At 40.0% G+C, this 27,226-nt stretch overlaps 1 protein-coding gene across 1 annotated transcript; it reads left to right on the top strand.

Moving 5' to 3' along the window:
• Positions 1–15,794: 15,794 nt before the first annotated feature.
• MNS1 (meiosis specific nuclear structural 1) lies at positions 15,795–26,625 on the top strand. Its single transcript, XM_084293151.1, has 10 exons — positions 15,795–15,878; positions 18,109–18,204; positions 18,314–18,441; positions 19,875–19,977; positions 20,889–21,118; positions 21,922–22,138; positions 22,217–22,324; positions 24,213–24,470; positions 25,388–25,513; positions 26,503–26,625. The coding sequence occupies exons 3-10, from the start codon at positions 18,416–18,418 to the stop codon at positions 26,599–26,601; spliced, it is 1,167 nt and encodes a 388-aa protein (XP_084149277.1). The 5' UTR covers positions 15,795–15,878; positions 18,109–18,204; positions 18,314–18,415; the 3' UTR covers positions 26,602–26,625.
• The last annotated feature ends 601 nt before the right edge of the window (positions 26,626–27,226 follow it).

The following is a 27,226-nucleotide window of genomic DNA, read 5'->3' as shown; positions in this document are numbered from 1 at the left end:
ATGAAGTCAAGCTTACATGGTACTTCTAGCAGAGCTTTTATTTGGATGTTGTAAAATTCAATCATATGTGCATATTTAAGGAGGAAAAAAATGGTATCTTATAGAAGGTCTTTATCTGTCATACCTTAAAAGCAAAGAGAAGAGTATCTAATAATAAAAAATGCTATTTTTAATAGACAGACTACTATAAAGTTGTTACCTGTGCGTAAAGCATAAAGAATGCATGTAATGCTATCTTGTTATAATGTGTCAAAATAGTCTTTAATGAGGAAAGGTATATAAAATGCACAGAGCAGGGTACAACAGCTACTAATACCTTCATTATTGTCTGTCAAAAAATGACAGTGCTATCAGTAAATGAATGAGCTCGAAGGAATAAACAGACAGCTTGTAGAAATTGCTTTCGCAGTGATCTCTAAACACAGAAGATGCAGTTTAAGCCTTCAAATTTCAGCGTGGTCATTTTGGCAATAGCAACGTATGAGTATGTTAGGTGTCAAAAATGTTTTTCTCTGTTTTCTGTAGTTAGCGACTTGGAGTGTTTTTTTTTGGATTTAAATAATGTTCATGAAATATAAGTACATTCTGCCCACTAAAAAATGGCTTAACCACTAGCATTATTCTGGACTGCAGAATTCAACCGACTAATTACACTTTAAACAAGTACACTTGTGGGGTTTTGTCCTTTCAGAATTAATGGAGCTCTTTGTCTTGCTTGAGGCATATCAGAGCAATACCATGAACAAACTGCTAATCTGACCCTTGGTTCCAGGACATGGTTCTGGGGCTTCAGCATAATATTTTTGAGGCTCGTTTCAATAATAAATTACAGTTTTAATATGGTTCTGCTAACATATGGCAAATATAAAACACTTTCAATAGTTTAAGCAACATAGCTTCCATTAAACCTTTGCAGGGACTGAAGAACAGTAAATTAACAGCCCAATTATTCATTCGTTGTTCCTTGCTGAATTATTTAACACCTTTCTCTTTCCCACTTTAGTGAATAATCTATGTTAGAAATACTATTACTAATCCAGTTACCAAATCTTCAACTATATTTACTGCTCCATTTATTTTACATCTGTACGTGATGTTTACCTGAGAAGCAATGAAGGCGGACTCAATTTCTTATAAATTTTTTCAAGCGCCTGCCCAAACTGATGTTTAAACCAGGACAATTTAAAAAGATGAAGTAAGAAACTCATGAAAATTTCTATAGAGGAGTAGTTTTTTTTCTGACTTCTAACAACCTAATTATTTATGAATTTAAAAGTAAAGTTTACTTACTGCCAATACTTCTTCTTGAGTTTAATGTTCTTGGCTGTGCTTCAGATCTTGTGGTTAGCTTGTGCTCTTAAGAGAAGACTCACTGCTGTACAGAGCACAGCAAAGGCTGAAAGCATGACAACTCTGGTAACAAGGATATGTATCTGTAGTATCCCTTGGTAGTAAGACTCTGGCTAAAGTATCTGATTTTTCTGTACACACTTTGAAAGACAAAATCTTTGCTTAATGGTTAAAGATTGAAGTCTGAGACATGGGGGAAGAGAGAGCAGGGGAAAGGTGACAGTTTATTTTAAAAAGGCACATTCCAACCTTTACTTAGTTTATGTCTATTTTATACAGTTTAAACTAGCTAAATTTTGGTACGTTTGTTTTAATGTACTTATCCAAGCCATCTGTCAGTTACCTAGTAGTGTTTATTTACAGATTGAATTCTGGTGCCATCATCTGTTGAGAACGTATAATTGCAACATGGGCAGACTGGGATCCTAAAACACCTAGATTACATTTATATTGCTTGTTTCACATCTAACTTCAATTCTTGTACTTGCAGAAGGACATTCCATATGCTATTTAAAAAAAAAAAAAAAGTTGCCTATGCAATGGAGCAGCCATTTTCTGTTGGGTTGGATATCATGTGTGAATACTAGTAACGACAAAGCAGAAGTTTTGCAAGGAGATGAACTACACAATGTGAACTTCATAAGTGTGTGTGTAAAGTCGACTTCACGGAGCCACTTTGTCAAAAACTACTGTCCCTGAAATTTTACAGCAAGAGTATGTGTTGCAGTTATTCTGTTTGGAAACTGTTACTCTTTGGAATATTTTTTGGAAACTGTTTTGTTTTGGTAAAGAGTTTCTGACCTGCAAGAACAAAGCTATTTGAAAGTAGTAAAAACTGCTTGAATTCTGCGGCTCTAGATACTGGAGCTCAAGCCCTCATTCTCTTTCCTGGGAATAAACTATCCCAGCAGTATTCTGTGTTTTCTCCAATACCAGCATCTGCAGAATGGAGTGTGACTGGTTTATTTGCTTTAGCAAAAAGTGTGTATTTAAATTCAGAAGATCATCCAGTGGCAAGAAGATTCAACGGGTCTTACTTGCTGGTAATAGATGCCTGCAGTGTATCAGACATCTCTAGTTGTGAGGTGTGGTCGTAGGAAGGTTCCTTTCTACATTTGTGGCTTATTGCCACTGAATGGTAAATTTTTCTTTATTCATAGGTTCAGTCTCAGGCTCAGTTTACCAAGTTAATGTTTATCAGAGTGCAGCAAAAGAAATGAGTATGCAAATGGTGGAGAGATGTCTGGGGTCACATGTATTAGAACAAAGACCAACACGTGGTTATACCTCAGGCCTAAGTGCCTGAGGTTTGTGGGTGAAAGTCACCTGTCCAAAGATGCCTGCATCTGTGCTGAGCCTTTTCTGGTAACAGCCAGTGAAGAGAGGTGCTGCCATGCCCTCACCCTCCGGTAGACATAGCAGGCAGGTGGATCTGCTGCTCTGTCATGGCAGGAGCAGGAGCTCTGACAGCTTCAGCCGGAGATGCTGCCTTAATGGTCTGAACTTTGCTAGAAACGTATCCCATATAATACATCCATGCTGTTGCCAGATTGCTGCTGTAGAGAAAGAAACTCCATGATGAATATCCACAAAATCCTTAGCAACAAAATATTTATGTATCAGTTATAATTCAGTGAAAGATGTGTGCTGCACTTTAAGCTACCCAGGTGTACTCAAAACTTGTCGCTGATTTTTGCAGTCTCTTAATCTTCCTGTTTATTCCGTGCTTCATTAAAGTCAATCTCTGCTGGACAAACTGTCACTCAGGCTAGGCCTGTCCTGCTGTCTGCAGTCTCTGGAGAGCACCCTTCATCCTGATAAATGGTCTATTAGGAGAGCACGTCAAAGAGAAACCCTCCTTGAAGCTAAATAGATTACAGCCTCTTCCTTCTGAACAATCTCAGCGGAATGGGGTAGGCACAATCATTAAAGAGGATTTAGAATAAGACACTTTTTCTTCAGGATGGGAAATTGCTCTGAATTTACAAAGATACAGATTAATTCTAGTAAATGTATAAAGGGGAAATTCACAGCATTAAGCTCTTGCCACCGGAATGGGCGGAGTGTGTTGTCCCAGAAACTGCTGAACTTGACTTGTTCTTGTTTTTTTTCATGGAGTCAGGGAAATGTTAGGGAGAGGAGGATCAGCTCAGTTATCTTCCTCTGAGATGAGCGGACTTGTAGCAGAGGTTGGCTCAGCTCTCTTTCAGGTCCTTGGAAGCAATCCCAAGCTCTTGAGGCTGGTCCTGGCCTCCAGGCACTGTGTTGCAGAGATTGAGTGTAGAGCCCAGGGTCCCTACACATGCATGCACCGAGGCTCTGACTGGGTAAGCAGAGATTTAGTTGAGCCCCAGGATCCAAAGTGTTGTGTGCCTTGTAAACTTAATTAAAAAGATGTTAGGTGCAAAAGCTTGGCTGAGGGGGAGATTTACTGTGTACATGTATTTATGAAAGTATGGAAAGCTTGGTTCACTGTAAGCCTTAGCTGGTGGTGGTGTTTTTCCATAATAGACTGCTGTTCCTGTAACCCATGTTTTTGTTTTTTTCCTCTCACTTTCTTTTCTGCTGGTGCCTGGGGGAGGGCTGGCCAGGTGCTGAGCAGCCAAATGTTACCAGTGACCAAAAGTCAGTCCCTGCAGGTGGGCATTTGAAAAGTATGCACTGCTCAAAAATGCCTTTTTACTGTTCCTAAACGCTCTTAGAGTCTCTCTCCTTTCCTTTTGTAGGGTTCTTGAGTCTTTTTTTTTTTGTAAGAGCTATTTAAAAAAGAGAGAGCATTTATATTCATACATATGTATTTTTTTTTGGTTCACTGGGAATCGGGATGCCCTCAATGATTTTACAATACTGGCTCAGATTTTTCTTCTAGTACACACAAAAATGATGCTTTTGGTCAAAAAAATATTCCTTTTGTTAGGGTAAGCTTAGCCTGACCTCTCAAATTTTAAATATTAATAATTTTACTACCACATCCCTTTCTCTGTATTACTGAGTAGGGATGAGGAGGAAAACCATTCAGAACTTTTCCCCGCGTATATTTGTGTCCTGAACATCCTTTTCTGTTGGCAGCACAAGTCTGCATTTATCTGGTCTTGAGATTATTCACTGTTCTGTGGGTGTTTGATATGTTGCAAGGGTGTGCACGGGAAAGGAAGAAGCCTGTGTGAAGAGGAGGCAGAGGAGATCACGGTGCTTTGGTTTTGGTCCTTGTAGGAATTAATGTTCCGAAGTTCTGATTTTCACCCCTGCTGGACCCAAGAGAAGTCCAACAAAACTGTCCCACTTCTGTCAGCACCGAAGAGGGTGGCAAGTCCTTCTTGGTGGTGCTTGTGCGAAAATGGGGCTGAGGGGGATTCTGCCAGACTCTTGAGAGGCGAGTGGCTATTTTCCTGAGAGAAGATAGAAAAGGATTATTCTGAGTGATGTTAATTTTAAACAAATTAAATGCATATCAGTTTGCTTTTTTCTGGTAGAGCATCTTCATGAAAGAAGGAAAATAATAAAATAACAAAAAAGCAGTAAACAGCAAATGCAACATTACTTTTAGTGAAAGGCTAAGCAAATATAATAGATTTTTTTATAAGAGTAATAAAAAAGCATGTTGAAAACTCGTGTAATCGCACGATGTTATTGTTTCTGAATTGCATCTTGTTTCTTGCAGCATTAATGTATGCTCTGTCTGCCTGGGAATATTTGGCAGACAATGACTGCAATGATAGTACAAAAGTTGAAAGAGGTAACACAAGGGAAAGGGTGTTCTGGAAGACTCTTTTCAACTCTTTCTTTTGTTGTTATTTATTTAAATGCAAATCTTTCAGGAAAAAAAAAAAGGCCCCAAATCTGATAAATATTCAGTAGCTTTGGTGGATTCATGAATGTGAAGCTGTATGGAAACCGCGAGTCACACAGGAAGTCGTCCAGGAAAACAGATCACTTTTCCTATTTTTAAATTAAAGGAGGAGCAGCCTTATGAAATAAGCCAAGGCCTATAGCATATTTTTAGAATCTTTTAAGAATAAATTGTGTGGGAAAAAAATCCCTTTGGTTATCTTCAGGCAGACCTAAGCGGTACTGAAGCCAGACAGCTATAATTAGTGCAGCCTTCTGCTTTGAGATCTGTGAGTGACAAGGGCCTGGTATCTTATTGTTAAAAAGCGGGTTGTTGTGAGGTCTGGGACCAGGTCATCACGCACAACTGAAGTGGTGAGCATGGTGTCTAGCACAGCCATTCTGCTGTGAATGTACGATTTCACGTTCAGTGGAAATAGCCCTCTCTTGGCTGAGATCATCTCCCAGTACTGGACGTGGTCTGATGCAAATAGGTGGAAAAGCTCATCTTCCCTTTCTGTCCCTCGGTAAGACAGTGCTTGTACAGGGTGGCTTTCACTCCCCAAGCAAAGCACAGTAAAGTTGTGGCTTCTCCAAGTGACTCGTGAAAAAGGAATTAAAACTTCCTGCAGTGCTGGGGTCCTCAGGAGTCTCTCAACTTTCCTGTATTGGTCATGAACAGGGTATGAGACTCAGCTCCTTCACCTGAACAACATGATGGCATGCTCTAAATATGGTGATTCTTTAATACATTAAGGTTAAAACTTACTCAACCTATTTAAAATTGTCACTGTTTCCAAGGTATCAACAACAAAAATATTTCATGAAAGAGACCTACAGAAAAGCTTGGATGCATTTTTGCTGCAAGTGTCATGAATGTCATGTTATTTCACAGCTTTATTTTTAAGCATCTTAATTACTGCTTCTACTTACACTTAGAAGATTACCAACTAGCAAGGATTCTAAACTTTGTTCAAGTGAAATTGACATAGCATAAAAAGAACTCACAGAAAACATCTTTGGGATGTAGATATAACAAAAATATGTGCTTAAGCATTTATTGTGTCTTGGTATTTTTATCTTTTTTTCATGTTTCTACCCTATCTCATTATGAGTTTATTACAAGGGTTTTGCATACTCACAGTACACTACAAGTAACTTTGTTTAACATTATTGTTATTATATAACTTGTAAGTTCTGCTTATTTTATTATTAGATTATAAATTTTGAGCAATATTTTTTAGAAAAAGTGTTGACAAATGCCAAGGATTTTTTACGTTTTTACTCACATTAGTTTTCTGTATACTATCTTAACAGTCATTATATAGCACAGACTAGACTGGCCAGAAAATTTGTACTAAAGGAAGGAAGTATTCGTGCCATTTTGGTATGAAATACATCTTATTTTTTCACTACTGCTATAGGAAAAAGAAACGAATTCTCTGATGCAGCTGAGGGCAGAGAAGGTAGATTTTCTACATTTAGGACAGATGGGTATTGGATTTATTTAAGATCATGTACTGTTTATGACATCTAACTTTATAGTCTCAACTCTCATATCCCATTTTGAAAGCACGTTTTGAGTATTGTTGTTTGTTTTCCTGCTTACAGTTGGGGACAAACCGCTGCAAAGCTCCTTGACATTATGCCCAAGCTCAAGGTGTCCAGAGGAGGACTTGTACAGGCATCTCCTGTGTTATGTACACCTTGCACCTGGACTGGCTTGGACACCATTCTCTTCTGACTGTGCGCAGAGTAACAGGGTCCTCTCCCATGACTCACTAATCCAGCTTGGGAGCCAAGCAAGGTGGGTATTTGCTTGACAAGCTGCCTGGAGGGCTAAGATAGTCTAATTTTTATTTTATTTATTGGGGGGAGGAAGGGAAGATCCATATTTTCAAATACTGACATTTGTAAGAAGATCTTTCTTCTTTCTTTCTTTCTCCTTCCCTAAACTAGGTAAAAAAAATATACAGATTTATAGTCCTTCAGGAAACTGGCACATTGCATAACAAGTAGACGAGAATGAATTGTTCATTTAAAGTTAGTTTTAAAAAAGGAAGAAAGGACTTTTTAAAAAAGAGTGAATATTGCAGTCTAGGTAACAGCAATTTTGTTTTATGCAGCTGTTAGGGAGGAGTCTGATGTCAAAATGCACTGGTACGTATAAGTAGAAATCAATAAATATGAATTATTTAGGAGACAGGATAAAAATGGGTAAGTATTAAAACAGAATCAATTCACTCTATAAGCACTGAGGAACGTGTTTGAATTCCTAGCAATTTTGCAGCAAATCCATTTAGAAGCTCAATTTATGTGCATACAACCGGCGTGTAAGTGAATATTTCATTATCTAAATGTAAATGAATTATCTATAAATTTCAACTAAACTGCATGAACTAATTGTTAAAGATCGAGTATCTTAAGTTAGAATACCTCTGGTGTATAAACGCAGAAGTATCTAGCCAGAAGGTGTGAGAATAAGGAGCAGCTGTATTTCAAATAACAAGCATGTACAAACTGTGTGGGGTCAGTCAAGGAGCAGAGGGATTTGACTGACTAACAAAGTTTAAAACTACCTGGGAGGAAGAGGTGAGACAGTTTAGGAGTGACAGCTTTCCCTGTGCAACTGGTAGAAGGTTTTAACATTGCTTCAAGGTGGAAAAAAAAAAATCTTTAGTAGAAATGGTAGCAAACAAGACAGACTGAGTCAGGCAATTTACTCTGCTAGACACCAAATGCTTTTCTGAAGCCGTTCCAACCCAAGCCATTCTCTGATATGATTCCGTGATTTCAAAAATGATCTCAGAACAAGCGCCAATGGCCAAAGAAAACCAGAAGAAAGTTTCTGTGTTGGTGGGGCAAAGAGAAGGTCCCGTTTAACTGAATTGAATTGCCTAAACTGCTTTTAGGGAGGATGCTTATATACATATATACAGCTTATAGACAGCCAGAGACACGACTAAGGCTTCTGCCTTGCAGCACAGCACTCTGGCTGGGAGCATGGTGTCTCCTCCCTCTGCTCGGGGTATCCCTAAGAGCCCAGACTGCCCTGGGGCCCTCCAAGAAAAATGGCCCATCATCTTAGAAAGGTTATGGCAGTCAGACCATGAGAACAGAACTGCTTGGTGATAAGCAGAGAGGCAGATGAGAATAATGGCAATTAGGTACCTGGGGAGGTGTGTTCAGTGATAGCCTTTAGGAGGTGGTGGTGTACCCATTCAAGTGCAGTACAGGTATAAACACACTAATCTGCCTGATGTTCCTGCTGTCCAAGTATAACAAGCATTGGAGCAAAGCAGTAAGGTAAAATAGCTTTCTGAATGCCATGCAGCAAATTACAGACAAAGCCAGAATTTAGGCACACCTAATCCTTAGTCTGTCCAATTCTACTAATTGCTCAAAGTCTGTGTTGTTGTCACATACAAAAGGTAATTACATATCTGAAAATGTTCCCTGCTAGTTGCTTGGAGAGCTATTAAAGAACCCACATGTGAGGGATGAACGAGACTAAATTTTTCCATTGTTCAGCAGAAATGCAGGATGGGCAAACTGTGTACAGAAATAGTGCTCTGAATAGCAGAAGAAAGATTTTAGAACCAGCTTTTACAGTGGAATTGACAAATGTGAGGATTATTAGTCCACAGAATGTAAGAAAATGACTGTGGATGTTCCAGGCCTTCAGGTGTTTAAAATCTCCATTATTTTTGGAGTCTGCAGTATTAGCCCCTGGTTTGCAAAGGAAAAGCCTTACCTGCTAGGCTTTCAAGGAACGTTCCTCTTTGAAGAAATAATTCAAACCATCAGTTCATTCTAGAGCGTTATTAGAGACCTTCATCACTGTGCTGCAGATATTGGTTTCCTTGTGCATGGAGTGAATTAGTGCTATGTTTCAGCTGGATTTCATGACCGTATTATCCAGTCAGTATTAAAATCCATTCATGCCAATCCTTTGAAATACCAACCTGTTGTGAATGCAATGTCATGCTTCTTGGGAGCTAGTTACATTATGAAAGAAACAAAATGTTTGTACGGTAGGCTGCTTAGCTCTTCTTTGAAATGCTATACCCCTAGATGAGCAGGAGGGGGTAAAAAGGAAAGAAAATCTGAAAATCTCTGGGTAGGTTAAGTAGCAAATTACTGATTTCTTAGCCATATTATTCCCTCAAAGATGAAAACATCCTGTCTTCATTCTGCTGATGGAGTTGATCAATTTAACAAAGCTGTCCAAGCAAAGAATTAAAACTACTGTATGACTCTCACCACTGGGCACTGAGAATTGTGCAGGCAAAGAATGCATATTTCTGCCTCTTCTGCCTGTCTGGTTCTTGCCCTGATTCACCACAGCCTTGTGCTCATATGTACATGTTCTGCAGCATCATCAAAGTATGTACTTATTATCATTTTCTAGCTCCACTAAAGTTTAAATTCAAAATCTCAAAGTTCCTTCTCCTGCTATTTCCTTTGCTTCCTCTCTTGTGATACAGTTAAAACATCTCTTGTCCTATAATCACAGGTAAACGAAGCACATTGACACTGCTTCCAGACACATGTGCTATCTAAAAGGCAAGCCTATGTGAAATATTTTTCAAGTAAACTTGGTTAAAATTTCAGAAGTATAGATGTATGTGAGATGGGGATTTCCTGTATATCCAACAATAGCAGAAAAGTAGAAACTGTAATTACATACCCTATAAAATTCTTTGGGTCATCAACTTCAGGTGACGCGCCCTTATTAAAGCACCAAAATGTTTCTGGACTCATTGCAGTGAAAACAAAGTTGTCAACAGCAGTGTTCATCTACTAGGACAGCAACCTGATCACCAATTCCTACATGAGTAACAGAAAGGTTAAGAAAAAGGTTTCAACAGGAGGACTTTTTTTTAGTCACAAGGGACAAAGGAGGAGAAAAAAAGACTAAAGAAAGTTATATACAGAGAAGCCATTTAATGCAGATTTACCATAAGGCAAGATAACCATGCTTGAATGTTATGGACTGTAGAAACTCTGTGAACGCATTGTATTTTAAGCACTTAATCTGTTTTACAAACTATGTACATTCTTCTGCTAAATAAGATGAATTGGGATTCAAGAAGCAGCACATCCTGACAAATCTCCTCCTAAAGGCATCCATTAATATAAATCAACAGTAGCAATTTTGTTTGATCATTTATTTGCGAGAATCATTAAGGTTTATTAGCATAATTATTCCCTGTGGGACTTCATGCCACATAAATGAGAAATGGCATTATCAATATTTAAAAGATAAGTGTGTAATGTTCAGAGTACTTAAACAGTACTCTGCAGGTGGTGTCCAGCTGTAGCAAATTAGAATAGGTTTGATTTTTAAATTGTAGAAATACAATTTCAACTTAACCATTCATTTCAGAAAGTACTAAGTTTGCATATTGTACAAACCATAAATGCACAACCAAACTGTAGTTACTGCTTACATCAAGTGTGTGTACATTGTCTGCTGATGTCAAGTGGCCAACTTGTCTTAATACACCAAATGGGAAGCAAACATCTCTTACTGGTTGAAGTCCTTTTGTTATTTTCTTTTTTCCTTTTTACAGTTCTATGTGATAACCTTTCTCAGTGAAGGAAGAGAAGAACTTGCTGCCTCATCCTCCTATCTCCTTCCAAACCAAAGAGCAGTTATGGCACTGTCATATCTCCTCATCCCTACAGACAGCGCAGGGCCCTGCGTTCCTGCCGTAGCTTTGTGACCAAACCCAGCTGGTGCCTCTGCACAGCTCTGTGATCATCTCAGTACTAGGAAAGAGATGGTTTATGTGAGCATTTTTTGAGGCAGACAGAAGGGACTGACTGCTCAGCGAAGCCGCTTGGGTGAGATTGTCCCAGTCCTGCCCCTGAGCCGACTGCTGCCTGAGGCATGGCGTGGGCTCCAAGCTCACAGCCTGTGGGGCAGGTGCTTTCAGGCTTTTGAAGGATGTCAGGATGAAGGAGGTCAGAGTCAAGAAAAGACTATGTGGGAATAACAGTCAGATTTGAGAGAGGTCAGATGAGTGAACTGACTCCTTGTGATCTGATCAGGGGGAAAACTGTGTCTTTTGTTCCTCTTGCTGCTGCTAGAGCAAGTGCCAAACAGCAGGCACAAGCCTAGAGTGCCTGTTGCTTTCAGGAAGAGTTGCCAAAGGTTCCTGCACAGACCAGCTACCATCTCGGTTCTGTTCCGTGTGAGATCTGTGCCCTGAGGGAAGGGACAGCTCAGAGACCAAAAGTGGGTTGGGAAAGGACAGCTTTTGGGGCTGGGTGAGCCCCACGTTTTGTGGCATACCTTCAGGGTGTGAGGTGGGGAGCGTGGCACTGAGCTGCAGCCACCTAAGGAGGCCTCTCAGGCCCTCTCCATGGCTGCAGGCAGTGCCGCAGTCCCCCCAGCTATGCAGCCACCAGCACCAGTGTGTTCCTTCCAGGGACCCAGCAATCGAGTCGGGCTGCGAGGCAGAGGGCTGGGGACACCTGGCAGCCAGGCCTCTGGGGCTTCGTGTGGTCCATAGCAGCACGGAGCGATTCACCAGTTCACTGGTGATTTATTTTTTTCTTTGAGCACAAAGTTGCTGTTTTATCAGCAGTGAGATGTGTCATTAACTATTGTGCCCTCTTCTTTTCTCTGGAGGCTTTTGAATAAAACATCAGGGAGCCTACTAAAGATGCCCCAGGACTCCTGCAGACGTCCCCACACGGGGCAAGGAAGGCAGAGCCTTCACCAGCCCAGGGCTTTTTACAGAACTCTGCTGAGCTGACTGGCAGGATGAAATGCCAGAGCAGGAGATGGACACAGGCTTTCACATTGCTCTCAGCCCTTTCTGGTGTTGTTTTTTGTTTTCTGTTCATAGCCCTTCGGTTGCCCTTCCCATTGTTTTAGTGATGTTGTGGCTTAGGGTTACAGTTACAGACTAGCTTGTTAAATACTTTGTTAGATGCTGAATTTTGAAAATGTCAGTTTTCTCCTGTTTTCCCCTCTCTGCTAAACTCCCCTTTAGAGTTCCTCAGCTTTTAATTATACACAAATGTTAAAATGAACTCTTTGGAATTACTGTGTTTGGTGTGTCTTGCAGGAAGGAGGGGGGTTCTGCTTTCTTCTAAGCACTTTTCTTGGTGCTCTTTTGCACGCAAATTAGAAATATATACAAACACCTGGGCTTGGTGCTTCCAAGGAATTAGGCAGTCCAGGGAGCATGTGCCATCCCACCCTTTTACTGGGTACACACTTTACTATTGGGGCTAATACAGGGAGGATGGGGAAGAGTAAAGCTCAGCATTTGACAGATTTTTCTCAATATTGTTTTCAGTCATGAAAAGGATAAATATTCCTTCCAGAGATGTGCTTTCTGATGGTAGTGCATTAAAAATGCTGGAAATGGAAAACATGACCAGGTAGAGTGCTTAAGAGGCAGGCAGAAGCTGAAGTGCAGGATGATGGCTGGGTTGAAGGCAATGACTGGTTTTCCTCTGCCAGTCCCTTTCCCCATCTTGGCAGATGAGCTGGTTGCAGGATGGTCACTCAAATGTTTCTTCTGAACCCCATGCAGAAAAGACAATGAAGGATAAGAAAATGTAGCATAAATGCAAGTTTGTTACTTAATCTCTGTTTCCAAATTAAATGCTACAAAAAATGGATCTTGTTATCCTGAAGGGCACTTCTTAACAGATAAACAGATCAAAGCGCTCACATAGAAGTCTGAGTAAGCTTCATAAAACTTTCTTGATGAGCTTTTGTAAGCAGAATTGTCATACCATAAACATTTAGATTCTCAACTAAACATCACTGCTCATTGTCATTAAAAAGAAATTGGTCCTTTTGCTTGAACTCGTGATCTCAATTCTTTTTCAGTTTAACTGGGGGAACAAAAGTTTGAATTGAAGTGGATAAAGCTCTTGCTGCACAAACAAGAATGTCATAGTGGTTTTATGATCATCTTGACACAGAACTCTGTTCTGCCTAGGACATTTGCTTAAAAAAAAATATGATTACAGGTAAAGCAGAAAGCCTGGAAATTGCATCTTGTATTTTCCCCTGCGTTTGCTAGTTGGATTAAAAAGAGCGTGGTGGACATGGCTTTCAAATTATTTTTTAATCACTGAATGCTAGGAAAGTTGTGCCAAATACACTTGAGAAATTCTCTGCTCCATAACCTCAGCAGATCTACTAGCCAGGCAGCCAGTTGGCAGGAAAGTTCAGACTGTTGTGTGCTGTAAAAGCTCATTTCCCAGCTCACTGAATGGAACACAATCCTGTTGGCTGTTGTACAAAACTTGGCTGATGTTGATGGTATAGGTAACCTGAAAAAAGACAGCTACTATAAGAAGCAGTTGAACTCTGTAGTATAGATTAAAATAATAAGAAACTATAGAATATATAGGACACTTATAAAAGTACTAAGCAATGTAAATAATGTTGGTTGAATGAAGGGTTGCAGAAAGCCACAAACTTAGTTTGGTAGGAGTAATAGAAATAGGACAGAAACTGCAAAGACAGAGGCACCCAGAGAAGGTACAAAAGAAAACAGCCAGTGAGTCTAAGGCAGCCTCCCATCGTAACCCTGAACAAAGCCTGACGGGTTGAATGAAGTTTGGAAAGAGACTTGAAACTTAGTGAAGAAATAGTGTCTTGATTCCCTGCTTTTGTTCACAGTGTCCAAATGAGTTTGGTCTGCATGTTTCAAGAAGCACTTGCTTATTATGGCACTGCTGATGTGGAAACAAAGAATTGACAAGGATATTATGGAGGTAAGACACCGTGGGATGAAGAATGGTTTTGTCAACATGTAAGCCTGGAAGGGACTATCTGATCATCTACCTGCGTGAAAGCAGGATCAAGTGTCGTTGCACTACCTTACTGGTTTTATTTTTAAAGGTCCTCTCTACAAAATAGCTAATGACTCTGTTTTAATGTAAGTCTGCCCTTTTAATTAAAATAATAATTATTTTGTGTCCAACCAGCAAAAATCCCCTTTATAAGAAACATTGGAGTGTAATGTTATCACTGTGGAGTAAAATTCATCTGTAGTCTTCGGAATTTATGTATTCAGTTTTTTAGAAACTCTGTGCTTCCTCAGAAGAGCGGGTGGGTGCTTTAAGAACTTAAATAAGCCAGTAATAAATATTAATAGGAAATATTAAGAACTCCGAGTTTACTTGGCAATATATGCTGTGTATGATGCTGTGGATATACATTCTAATTGGCTTTGCTACATCAGCCTTTAGATGCTCGCAACATTTACTTTTGACTAGTACAGCTGAGCAGAGATGGAAACCTGAAACTGAAGCAAAGAGCATACTGCCCCTGTAAGACTAATTGCTGTTCATGTCCTTTTCACAAACATCCTTTCTGGCCTGAGACTCCGTTTATTCTCTTTATTCTTTGAAAATTATATAGCTAAATATTTATTAAAACCACATTTTCTCATCAGGAGCAGCTGTATTTTTGCTGAACGAATTTGAAGCACAGAATATTTTTGTTCCTTGTAATATTTTTGTTTACAATCTATAATGTCATAAGTAAAAGATCACTTCTGCCTGCTGCTGCCCTGGGACATATTTTCCCTTCTACTGCAGAATAATCCTCCCCCCCCAAAAAAAAATAATAATAATAAAAAAAAAAAAAATGTAGTATTAGTGCTCAGATTTTCGTGACAGTGATAGCCCCTTAGCTGCTAAATCTGCTATCCCATCCATCACTAACATCAAGGAGAGCAAGCATTAGTTTCTCTGTGACTTATCTAGGTCTTTAGTAGATCAATACCACTGCTCAGATGTTTCAGACTCTTCCCTGTTAATTCACATTTATCTTTTCATCTGAAGAAGGTAAATTGTCTCACAGAGACACCATGTTATCCCCAGTAGTGGCTTATACTGTTGCAAAGTCAGCATGACCCACATATCTTATCTCAGCTGGAATGCATTTGTCACTGTCACATGGTATGATCATCTGGTAAAATGCCCTAGAAAAGAGGTAAACCTGCAAAATGGCATCACTTTTTTCATTTAATGACCTTATCTGCTTTGTGCTCCTGCATAACCTTTGATTTAAACCCCTAAAGTAAAGGAAACCTTCTCTTTCCCTTTAATGCTCCATTTTGTCATTTTTATCATGAGCAAAATTGTTGTTCCTCCGCAGTCTTCCTTTCTGCAGTGGTAGGTTGATCAGTAGGTGGTGATACTGAGGCTGAGAACTGAATGGTTTATTAATATGCTCTGTTAACCCTGAGAAAGGGCTGCTGAATTTAACGCTTCACTTGTACAGTTGGCTGCTGGTTTACCTGATGCTTTTCAGGCCCTGGGAGTTTTTAGTGGTGTTAGGGAAAAGGAATGAGAAGCAGGTTGCTGACCAGTAAGCTATAAACAGACTACTGCAAGAAGAAGTGCTGTATGAAACAAGGGTTTGATGGTAATTACACAGCTGGGACTCCTTCCTTTCCAAACTGTAGTGAAGTAGACATTTCACTATCTGTTATTCTAAAAACTTGGTAATTTATATTATGGAAAGAAAACGTAAGTATAAACACACTTGACAGTAAGGAGTCTGATGTAGCCGGCTGCAAAATGACTATGTTTTCACTCTGTTCTTTCAGATGTGTTGAGCAACTCTGTCCAAGACTACCAGTGTGGCCTTTAACTGAGAAATTAGCTGGTGCCATCCATCAAGGAGGGCTGCTTTTTGACATAAGGAAAAGGTAGGTCCACTTTAAACACAGGGCTAGACTTGTTTGCAAATAAGAATCTACCACAGAGGCCTCTGCTAGGAGCAGTGACCTGCTGTGACCGCACAGCTGGGAGGAGCAGCAAAAGCAGATGCTTCCCGCAGGTGGAAATGGATCATCCAACGGAGACAACCTTCCTGGGGAGAAGGGGAAGTGCTAGGGCAGAGGAGAGAAGTGCTTGCTCAGATGCAGGTGTGCTACCCACATGCCTGCATGGCCAGCAAGTTTGTAGATTACCACAATGAGGGGTGCAGTCAGTTCTTTGGTTGGGGGGGGACAAGACGACTGAGCAGCAGCCTCCCAGAAGCTACAGGGAACGTATAGTGGGAGACTGAGACACTAATGAAAGAAGGGGAAGTTCTGGATATAAAGGGGGAAAAAAAAAAAAAAACAACACAGACAACCAAGCTTTAGGACAGGAGCCTAAGTATTCTCTAAGTATTTAATTTAATAAAAGGAGTAGGGTAAGGGTTGTTTTTGTGAGGCTTCTAGAGTATTTTCCTCTCAATAATACACTGGGTGATTGTAATGGCTGAAAGGTTACTTTCTGTTTGGAGATCTGTGCACACAGTATGTTTCTTGAACTTCACCATGCTTAAGTTATGTTGGAGAAAACTATGATGGCATTAAAGGTAAGAGTTTCTGAACACAAGCTGCCATAAGATTTGAGGATAAAAGAATTCTCTGGTTGGATTTTTTTTTTCTTTACATTATAAAGTCACTGGAGCAAGTCTAAAATGTATGGGAAATCAAAGAAAAATGAGGCACTGAGGACTGTAAACCTTCAAGTATTTTCCATACTGGATGTTAGTGCTGTGGTCTGTCCCTTCTGTGAAAGAAACACTGCTCATGAATACTGTTGATACACAAATGCAAGCCACCTCTTAATTTTAAGAAGGACTCTGTGAACTGACTTGCTGGTTTCTTGTATGTTTTTCAAACACTTTCAATCCCAGTTTTCTCTCCGAATGCCTTGCTCTCCTGGAGACTGAACCTAGGTATACTTAATGTGCTTTTCTTTAGTGTTGCTGTTCCAAATTAAGGACATGTGTGCAAAAATTAAATTTTACATCTGAAGGCTATTTACTGTTGTTTCCAGAAGTAAGGTGAGGGGAGCTGGTTTTATTTTCTTTGGCAAGAAAGAAAATTCCATTTAACTGAGGCATATAGCTGTTCACTCAGGGAGCAGCAGCGAATGCTCATGGTGTTTCTTGCTGCCCCAGCTCAAGCCCCTGCTCGCAGCAGTTCGGTTCAAGGTGGCCTATAGCTTTTGGGGCAGCTTGTTCTTCTCAAGCGTTGTGGGAGAACGTTTTTCTCTTGAAAGTGTGAAGAATACCCATAGCTTCAGAACGTATTACACTAATCTTGGGCATTCTAATAAAATATTGGAAATTGATTTAAAATAATGAGCATTCCCATCCCACGTATATACAGATTGAAGCATACCTAGTACAGAGTCAATAGAAACAGGCAAACTTTTTGTTTTACCTGTTTCTGAAAGGTTTTTGTCTTAAGGTTAATTGTTTTAATTATCAAATAGGTGACAATGAATTTTAAATACTATTTTAAATGAGCTTAAATGCCTTTAATCTCTCACTCTGTAGAAAGGAGAATAAAGATGAGAGAAGTGGCAAGAGGTAGTTAAGTAGAGTCTGCGTTGATTTCCCTCCAGCAGCAAAGCCATTCGGGAGAAATTCACGGAGTGAGCAGCTGTGTGCTGCATAAGGTGTCTGTGGAGGAGTTAGGGTCAGATTCTCCTTCCTTTTTGCCTGTCGGGTTGGAGCGAGGCGCACTGAGGAGCCTTGCCGGGACTCCCCTCTTGTGGCGAGGGCCATGGCTAACGCTCCGCCACTGCTTCCCCTTGGGCAATCGCCACGAAGGACAGAAATTCCTAATTAAGTGCTGCCATCTAGTTCGTGTGCCTAGAGATGCGTGAAGCGAAGTGGTGCTTCAAGTAACACTTCGGGGGGGAATCGCTCTGGGAGCCCTTCTGGAAGCCCCCTCCCGGCCACCATTTTCCCGAGGCCGCCCCGGAAGGCGAGGCCGGTGCCGCCGGTTGCCATGGCGGCGCGGGCGGCCGCGGGCGGGCCCGGCGGGAGGGATGGTGAGCGGGGATGGCGGGCGGCCGGCGGGCTCCGTCAGGGCGGTGTCAGGGCTGTGTCGGGACGGCCCGGCGCCACCGCCTGTCTCTTGTCGCCCGCAGGACGCGGCGGCGGAGGAGCGCGGCGGGCGGCGGCGGGCGGCCCGGCTGTGGGCTGCGGTGGAGCAGGAGCGGCGGCTGGACGAGGCCGTGCGGAGGGTGAGGCCGCGGGGCCGGGGCGGGCGGGAAGCGGGTGTCGCCTGAGGTGGCTGTGGCAGCGCGCCCCGAGGGGGGGGACGAGGTGTGACGGGAGCTCTGCCCCGGCCAGGGCGAGGAGAGGCAGCAGCAGAGGGAGCGGCAGCTGCAGCAGGAGGAGCGGCTGGCGGCTGAGCTGGCCCGGCTCAAGCACGAGAAGCTGAAGGACGAAAAGATGCGGCAGCAAGTGCGGGAGAACAGGTAAACGGGAGAACAACAGGTAACGCCGCCTGGGAAACCCCCACCTATCAGCTGTGCCTGTAAATCAGCCCCAGCCTTGATAACGGTACTGTAGCGTTCAGCCTGTTGCATCTCTCAGGTTTGTTTTTCCTCCTTTAAGTTTGGACTGAGCCTCAGATGCAGCAGGGTTACACTGTGGGATGGTTTCTAGCAATGGAGAGGAGCTCTCAGTATGTTCAAATCCAATACACACAATTTACTATTTTAGAACAGGCTTTAGCTTTTTGAACTTCAAAACTTTTCTTTTTCTGGTCTCATATTTGACCAATTTTTTTTTTAATCTAAAGTCAGGCTTTTCCCCTGAGAAATAAAACAAATGTTTTGTTATATATTCCTTTTATTGTTTGTATCACTGGCTTTCCATGTTCTGTATCTGTTAAATTCCCGGTGTATCCTTGTAATATTACTGAAAAAACAGTAAATACAGTATCGTGCTCAGATTTCTTATTTGTACAGATGTCATGGGTGAAAATGTTTATGAAGATAAAAGAAAACCTAAACAAAACTAAAACCATTTTCCTTTTCTGTAATACATTCTAAAGAAACTTTCCCAAGGAATTACTTATTTAAGTTTATTTTAAAAGGTATTACCTTGACTTGTTTCAGAATAGTTAGGAGTCTAAGGTAATCCTTGAATGTATCAGTGGAAGAAAGAAGTTCTGTGACTCTTGCAGTGATTACTCTGGGTTATGGGCAGGTTATATATTCCATTAAAATGTTTTGGGAACATTCTGGTAACAGTCCTTGTGTCTTTCCTGACTATTGTAGCTTTTGTCTCTGGGCTCTGCAGATTTCAGCTTCCTGAGTTGCTGCACGTGCAGACACCGATGCTCTCCAGTGGTTTGGCTGGCTGGTTCATGTCAACACTCATTTTAACTTTGTTTTCTGTTACTGTGGGCTGAGACTTCACACAAGAAATTTTGTTCTTGACCTCAACGGGATGAGAGATTTAGCATGTATATTTAGAAATCTTTCATGAAAATCCTTCTTTTTCCTTCCCTTTGTTGTACATATGCATGATATGCAATAACATATCTCTAATTTATTTGCACAGCTGAAGAGCATTATCTAATTTCTAGTGAGCTGTTGTGTTACTTAACCTTTATTGTGGATACCATAACAATGATCTACAGTATGAAACAATAATATTCAGTAGCAAATGTTCATCAGTTTATAATTCTTGTTGTAGTATTATTTCAAACCAGTTGGTATTTGTGGTTTAGTTTTATTGCCTGTTCAGTGGTTGTCTCATTGTTTCTTTCTGTTTGACAATTTGCGTCATTTCAACTCCTGTAAAGAGATTTGATCTCTCACTATGCTTTCAGTGGTGGAAATTTCTTTTTTTTTCCTATAGATACCTTGTAATAGGATAAACTTCTTTTTTTTCCCCCTAGTCTTGAACTTCGAGAGTTAGAAAAAAAACTGAAATCTGCTTATATGAATAAGGAGCGAGCTGCACAGATTGCTGAAAAAGAAGCTATACAGTATGAGAAAATGGTAATTAGTTTCAGTGTATCCTAGCATGTGGTTTTCAACCAAGTCCTATTTTGTTCTCAGAAGCCACCAGAGTGCTTTAACTTTTTGTGTACATTGTATTAAAAATTCTCTTTGAGACTGGCCTTTTTATCTAGGTTATTGCTAAGTTTAAGAATTCAGTGTATACTGAAATCTGTTTTTTGCTGTGGAGAACTAACTAGCCATAGGCTAGTTAGGCTTGCTAGTTAGGCTTGCATACTAGGCTTGCTTTGCCACGACAGCTGAAGTAGTAGTGAATTAAGCTGTGTGAAGGGATATAGTTTTCATTTCACTGTTTTTGTAATGTTTACTGAAGTTGAAACTATTATACACAGTTTTGTGGTGAATCCTTATCTCAGAAGCAGATGGTTGAAAATGCTTTTTACTATTATTAAACATAAACACGTCTGAGTAACTTCAAAAAAGAACTGTGAGCTTTTATATACATACAGGGTAATGCTGGTGGTCAGGCAGGTGATTCTAATTAAATTTTGCATCAAACATTAATGTAAGTAAATTGAGTAATTAAGTAAATCCTCACTTTATTGAGGATGTTCTGCATAGTTCTATTACATGCTGGTCAATATGCCATTGTGAGCTAGTTTCACTCATTGTGAACGCTCTACTTGGTCTTAGTAAAATATATGGCTTCCTTGAAGTATTGTTAGTTCTTCTCAAGTTGTTTCAATAATGGGGATTCACTTCAAGGGTTCTACTTAAGGCATGAAGCATGTTAAGGCACTATATGTGTTTGTGTAGAGGGAGAGAGAAAGATTAAGGTGGAAAACATTCTATATCTGTAATGCAATATAATTCTTTTTATATGCGATGTAATTTTGCACTGCAAGTGGAAGCAAAAATGAATCTTAATTGCTTTTTTTTTCCCCTTGTAGAAACGTGATGCTGAAATAGCCCAAAAGATGAAGGAAGAGTATGAAAGGGTAGCAAAAGAAGAAAGTTCTGCAGAACTGAGGCGAAACAAGGAGAAAATAATGTATCAGCAAGAACTGGAGAAACAGCTTGAGGAACAAGAGAGGAAGAGGCAGGATGATTATGAAGAGTTTCTAAAAGAGAAACTCATGATTGATGAAATCGTAAGGAAGATCTATGAGGAAGACCAAATGTTAGTTACTTTGAATTTTTATTATTTTTTAATTTAAACTTAAAACTGTGTATAATTCTATGTAGAAAAATTAACTTGTATATGCCTATTTCACAGGCCAAGGGCCACTTCAACAAATTACTCCTATTCAAGAAAGATTCTCTTGGTCCCACTTTAGTAACAAGAGAGACACTTGCATAGATTTTGCGATTTTGCTGTGTAAGATTCTTGTCATTTCAGTCAATCTTGTCTTGTTCCCCAGATACAAAATATTTTTTTTTTTTTTTTTTTTTTCAAGGAGCGCTTCCATTAGGGCTGTCATGCTGGAAATGGCTGCGTATCACAGATTTCTACCTTGCCTTGTGTCCTGACCTTTTCGTGATACCTGTTAAAAATGAAATATGTTGTGTGCCATGTCTTAGGGCCATGGATAAGAAAGGAGTTTTCTGAGGGCATGATGGTAGTGGGGTGAGAGTTTAGTATAAATGAATAAAAAGGTTCAGGGCTTCTGAGGCATTTGGGCTATTGGGCTTCCTTCTCTCTGTTGTTTGGATGGAGCATGTATAAAATAAAGTAGTAGTGAGCACCTGTGTGTTCAGTCTGTCCTGAAGGAAAGGTATTAAACATGAAATTCCCTTTCCGGGGTAGTTCATTAATTAGCATTTATAATTCAGGCATCTGATTTCCTGCTGAATGGGTGAGGAGAGTCATCTAAATCTTCATCTCTGGAATATATTGTTAATGATGAGCATACGGTGTGTTTAATGTCACTGCGGTATGTTAGATGGCTATTTATGCACTCTTACTTTTTTTACCTTATACAGGGAAAAACAACTAAAATTAGAAAAAATGAGAGCAACTCAGATGTATATCGATGAATTTAAAAAAGAACAAGCTATCTGGAGGCAGAGGAAACGGGAAGAAATGGAAGAAGAAAATAAGAAAATCATGGAGTTTGCCAACCGTCAGCAACAAAGAGAAGAAGATCGGATGGCTAAAGTTCGAGACATGGAGGAGAAAAAGCAAAGACTTCAAGCCATGGTATTGAAATTTGATATCATAAAAGAGTACTTTGTATATTCTTGTCTTCTGTTGAGAAGTCCTTCCTTCTTGTAATAGATTGCCCAGAATCTACAGAGAGAACAACAGAAGCGTGAAGAACTGGAACAACTACGACAAGAGCTGTATATGGAAGAACAAGCCGAGACAGAGAGGAAGAAGGAGATGGTAAGTGTTGGCAGGTAGCTGCAGTAGTACCTCTGTACTGCGTGGGGGGAGATTCGCTTTGCCTGGACTTCTGCAGATACTCGTATGGATGTTTTGGCACTTGGCAGGTAACACTTTTTTACATGTAGTACATGTCCTCTGTGCATAAACTGTTTAAGGGAGAATGCAAGTGGAGAGGAGTACTGCAACTTTGCCGTTATTCCTGTAGAAGATTCAGGTTAGTAGAGCTGGTCTGGATGAAACTTCAATAAAATAAAAGTGTATATGCAGAAAAGTGTAATATGCAGAAGTGTATATGCAGATATAAAGTGTATATGCAGAAGTGTATATGCAGAAAAATATAAAATGTATGTATTACTTACGGGTAAACTAACCTGATTTAAACAGACAGGATATGGAAATTTTAAGAGAAAGTAAAACCACTCAAATTGCTGATCTGAAAAATAAGTAATAAGGTGAAAGCTGGGGGACAGTATTTTACCCAGTATTCCTCTGTCTGTTCATTTCTGATGTCTGTGTGATGGAGCAGCTCTCCTTTAGTCTCCACGAATTGTCACTACAGCCACAACGCTTACAGAAACATTTTTGTGAAAGTATATCCCATATGCAGTTCCTTCTGCATCTGAGGATGCTCTTCAAAGGCCAAGTAACTCCTGTTTCCAAAATTTTTCTTCTAACAATGCTGGCAGGGTAATTCATGGATTTTTTTTTACTTTTTTTTTTTTACACTTTGGATTTTCATCGTGACTTTGGGATGGTTTTGAGGGACTTCCTTAGGCCCATTTTAGTATGTGAGCTGCCTCAAAGCAAAAGCTCAGTTCTGACAGGTTTATTAAATTAACTGAATTTTATAGAATCATAGAATGCTTTGGGTTGGAAGAGACCTTAAGGATCATCCGGTACCACCTCCCTGCCATGGACAGGGACATCTCCCACCAAACCAGGCTGCTCAAAGCCTGTCCAGCCTGGTTTGGGGCACTGCCAGGGTTGGGGCAGCCACAGCTCCTCTGGGCAGCCTGTGCCAGTGCCTCACCACCCTCACAGGAAAGAGTTTCTTCCTTATAGCTAATCTAAATCTCCCCTCTTTTAGTTTAGGGCTGCCACCCCTTGTCCTGTCACTACACCTCCTGACAGAGTCCCCCTGCAGCCCCCTGTAGGTACTTGCAGGCTGCGGTAAGGTCTCCCCAGAGCCTTCTCTTCTCCAGGCTGAATGACCCCAGCTCTCATTCTGTTGTTTCTTCTTTCTGTTCTGGCACAAAGTGTTTCTTTCCAGCAGACTGTATTTCCTAAATGTACTGTGCCAGACAAGCAGTTTGTATGTAAACTCTAGTTTTTGGAGGAAAAATTCCATCTTTTGAATTTCCTTTGCCATCCCTAAGGTATTTGTTTTTCTTTGAACCAGGAAGACAACTGAAGGTTTAGGATACTCTCATGGTCCCCTTTATACATTGATTTTATCTTAAGAAGAAGCATGACAGTAACTTGCAAGTTCAGGTTTAAGCAAAGCAGTTTAACTGCTTGCTTTTTGCACATCTGTTTGCTTTTTCCTGCCTACTCTGACTCTCATCAGATTTTAGATAAAATCCAACACAGATAATACGTGACGCTGTTATTCCCAGGGAGCTTGCAGGAGGAATGTCTTGTTGACCCACTTCATGCTTGTGGAAATTTTTTTTTTTTTTGACTTAATTTTGACAGTCTTAAGACACTTGCCAAATTGGTTAATACTGGAGACCACTGTTAAATATGGAATGCTTGCTCCACTCACGTATGCTAGAAGGTAGCAGCTACAGTAATTTTTATCTGAGACAAATCAGGTAGATTGGCTGAAGTTTAAATTTTCCAAAGTATTTTCAATAAAAAGCATTTTATTGAATTTCCTTTATAGGCAGAAATTGAAAAGAAAATAAGGCAACGTCTAGACTTAAAGCAAACATATGAAGAGCAATTTGCTTTAAAGAAGATAGCGCGACAAGCTATGCAAGAAGAGGAAGAAGCCTTCAGACAACAGATGTTGGCCAAGCTTGCAGAGGATGATCGCATTGAACAGATGAATGCTCAGAAACGAAGAATGAAACAGCTTGAACACAAAAGGGCTGTGGAAAAACTTATTGAAGACCGTCGCAGGCAATTTATTGCAGATAAAGTAAGTGAAATGTTCAGTTTTGCTCTTGGTCTGAGCCAAAACATTTTAATATGAGAATACTTTCTCTATCCTATCTTTCTCTATCCTTAACAAGGCTGTTGTTAAGGGAAAGGTGACAAGGGAATTACAGAGAAATGGCTGAGGGCAGAAGGTGGAAAGCAGGCCTTTGTTTTAGTTTGCTGACAAGAAAGAAGTCTTTAGAGACAACTTATTACAGCTGAAAAGGTTAAAGCCTTTAACAGCTGTAGATCCTGGTGTACTTGACATGCTCTGCAAATAGCTCTTCAAGAGCCATATGATCAGTGACACAACTGTTGCCCATTTCAGCCTCCTTCATCAGGCAGTACTGCTCATGATATGTAAGAAGGGGAAAACTCAGCCTTGATTTCAGATTAAGTATTTCCAGGTAGCATCTGAGGAAGAAAAAGCTTGGCATAAACTAAAAACCACGCATGGAATGCTACGCTGTAGTTTTCAGACTGCACGCACAATATGAACTGCAATTTCTAGTCATCGGCATAAGAACACAGGCCTGGTTTTCCTTTTCCTGGACTAGAGCAGTGAGACAGGAACGGACTAAATCAGCTGAGAGTCCACAAGGAACCAGACCTTGCCTTACCAAACTTTTTCAAAGGACTTTTAAATAATTTAATTATAGCCCAAATCTTGGTATTCACTCTTCTATTTTGTCTGAGACTTTTCTTGTAGTTATCACTTATTGTTTAAATAGTCCCTTTTTACGTATGCTTTTTCATCACTTTCAAACTAGTTTTCCCATGATCAGGAGTTAAAATTAATTAAAAGAACTAAATTTACTTCATAAAAAAAGTCTCCATAAGTATAGTATATATTGGTGGGAAATAAATGTTGACAGAGCTGACACTCAGTGGTTAAGAAAATTTACTGCTTTATTGTAGGAACGTGAACTCGAAGAAAGGCAGTTAGAGGAGAAAAGACAAGAAAACATTCGTCTAATTGTTGAAGAAGAGAGACAGAAACTCTTGAAAGAGCACGCATCTAAATTACTGGGTTATCTTCCTAGAGTAAGTAAACTGTATCTGAAACGCTTTAAATGATTTTTTTCTATAAATCACTTTTCTCTGGGCTAGTTCAAGGTAAGGTTGTACAACTGTATAAATTACCTGGAGTCAGTGGGTGTCCTTCTTGTGTCAGCTCTCACGTGTTCACCTTTTCTGAATTAGGCAGCAATGAAAAATACTCCTTATTGCCATATCACTGCTTGCCATATTGATGCATACGGAGTTTGTTGAAAGCTTCCCCAGCCCTTTTTGCACATACAAAGCTTTTTTTGGGATATGGAATGTAAGTTTTTAAGTAGGGCTCTTCCAGCTAGAAACGTGTCCACTGTATCTAAAAGCTGGTATGATTCAAAATGCCCGTTTCACTCAAAATGGATAAACACCGAAGTTCTGCCTCATTTTGAAGCCTCTGATACAGCTGTAATTTGTAATGTTTTTTGAAATACTGCAAGATACATTCTGTGGGTCATGTGCATTTTGAGAAAAGGAAAAAGCTGCTTTTTTAGAAAAAAACAATTTTATCAAAAACTTCAATAAGATTTAATTAATGTTTCATGTATTGGTGTTAACTTTTTTTCTTCAGTATGACCACTAGAATTAGGGTTAGAGATTTTAATTTCTGGGTTCCAGTCCTTCCCTTCCCCAAAACACACTTAGTCTTCCAAAGTATAATTCCTGTTCAAGTTGTTCAAGTATCACCTGATTTCCGAAATAATTTCTTTGTGTAGGCTAATTTCAACACAACGCGATAAAGACACATCTTACCCAGTGCCTCTTTTCAATGTAGTTGCTCGGCAGCTCCAGGTTAGCACCGAGTGCAGCAATTAGAAACTCATCCAGTGAAGTTTGTTGATGGTTTTCAGAGCTGTTTGTTTTTAAAGAGAGTGCTGGCACTATGGATAGATAAAAGCTTTACAACTTACACAAAAAGATTCATAATCATCTTTTTAATTTGTTTATCTTCTACGTGTGTTTCTTTCCCCTTATTGCAGGGAATACTCCAAGGTGAAGATGACATTAACATGCTTGGTGAGGAATTCAGGCTGGCTTACCAAAAGAGAAGAGATAATGCATTTTCTGAAGAGGGATGAAATTTCCACCATCTCCTCTCCTGGTTTGCCACTAGATGTCATCTGACTTCTAATGAAAATTTCTGTTGATGTTAACAGTGAGGAGCTCCTTTTTATTGTCAAAAAGCCTCCATTTTAAGACTGGAAGATCTGAGGGACAGCGACTTTCATTTAAATGTGTATTGTACTTGCATTTTTCACCAATAAACTGTTAGGAAGTTGAGTTATTATTTGTCAGTTACATTGGACAATTGAGTTTGGGGGTGAAGCAATGTTTAAAGATGTTTTCTCTAGCAACTGAACAGAAACTTAAGACCCTGTAAATTCAGATGGATATTTCATAATAGACTATAACATCCTGATGCACTATTTTTGGCTTTAATTTAAATATTTATCTATATTGGCATATAACACTATTAAAACACTACTCTAAATGTTTCTCCTTAGAAATGGTACATCTGAATTACGTGTTCAGTGCTAGCTCATGTTATTTTACTAGTACAACCTAAGGAGAGAGAAGTCTCATCGTGAGGTCAGAATCACCTTATACTATTACTTGTGCACATAAATTTACTGTTTGTTTGTTGTGTTCCTATTAGGTTGCTGTGTAGGAGGAATACATTGAAATAGCTGAGATTTGACAAAG

Source organism: Netta rufina, assembly GCF_964035555.1.
Source record: "Netta rufina genome assembly, chromosome: 11".
Taxonomy (NCBI): Eukaryota; Metazoa; Chordata; class Aves; order Anseriformes; family Anatidae; genus Netta; species Netta rufina.
This window is presented reverse-complemented; position numbering and strand designations above follow the sequence as displayed.

What these genes read in the sequence shown, in the direction of transcription:
- MNS1 (XM_084293151.1), top strand. Translation starts at nt 18,416, where the DNA reads ATGCGGCAGCAAGTGCGGGAGAACAG. An exon ending in CTATACAGTATGAGAAAATG is followed by an intron (nt 19,978 to 20,888) that starts GTAATTAGTTTC and finishes TTCCCCTTGTAG; the next exon opens with AAACGTGATGCTGAAATAGC. An exon ending in TACTGGGTTATCTTCCTAGA is followed by an intron (nt 25,514 to 26,502) that starts GTAAGTAAACTG and finishes CCCTTATTGCAG; the next exon opens with GGAATACTCCAAGGTGAAGA.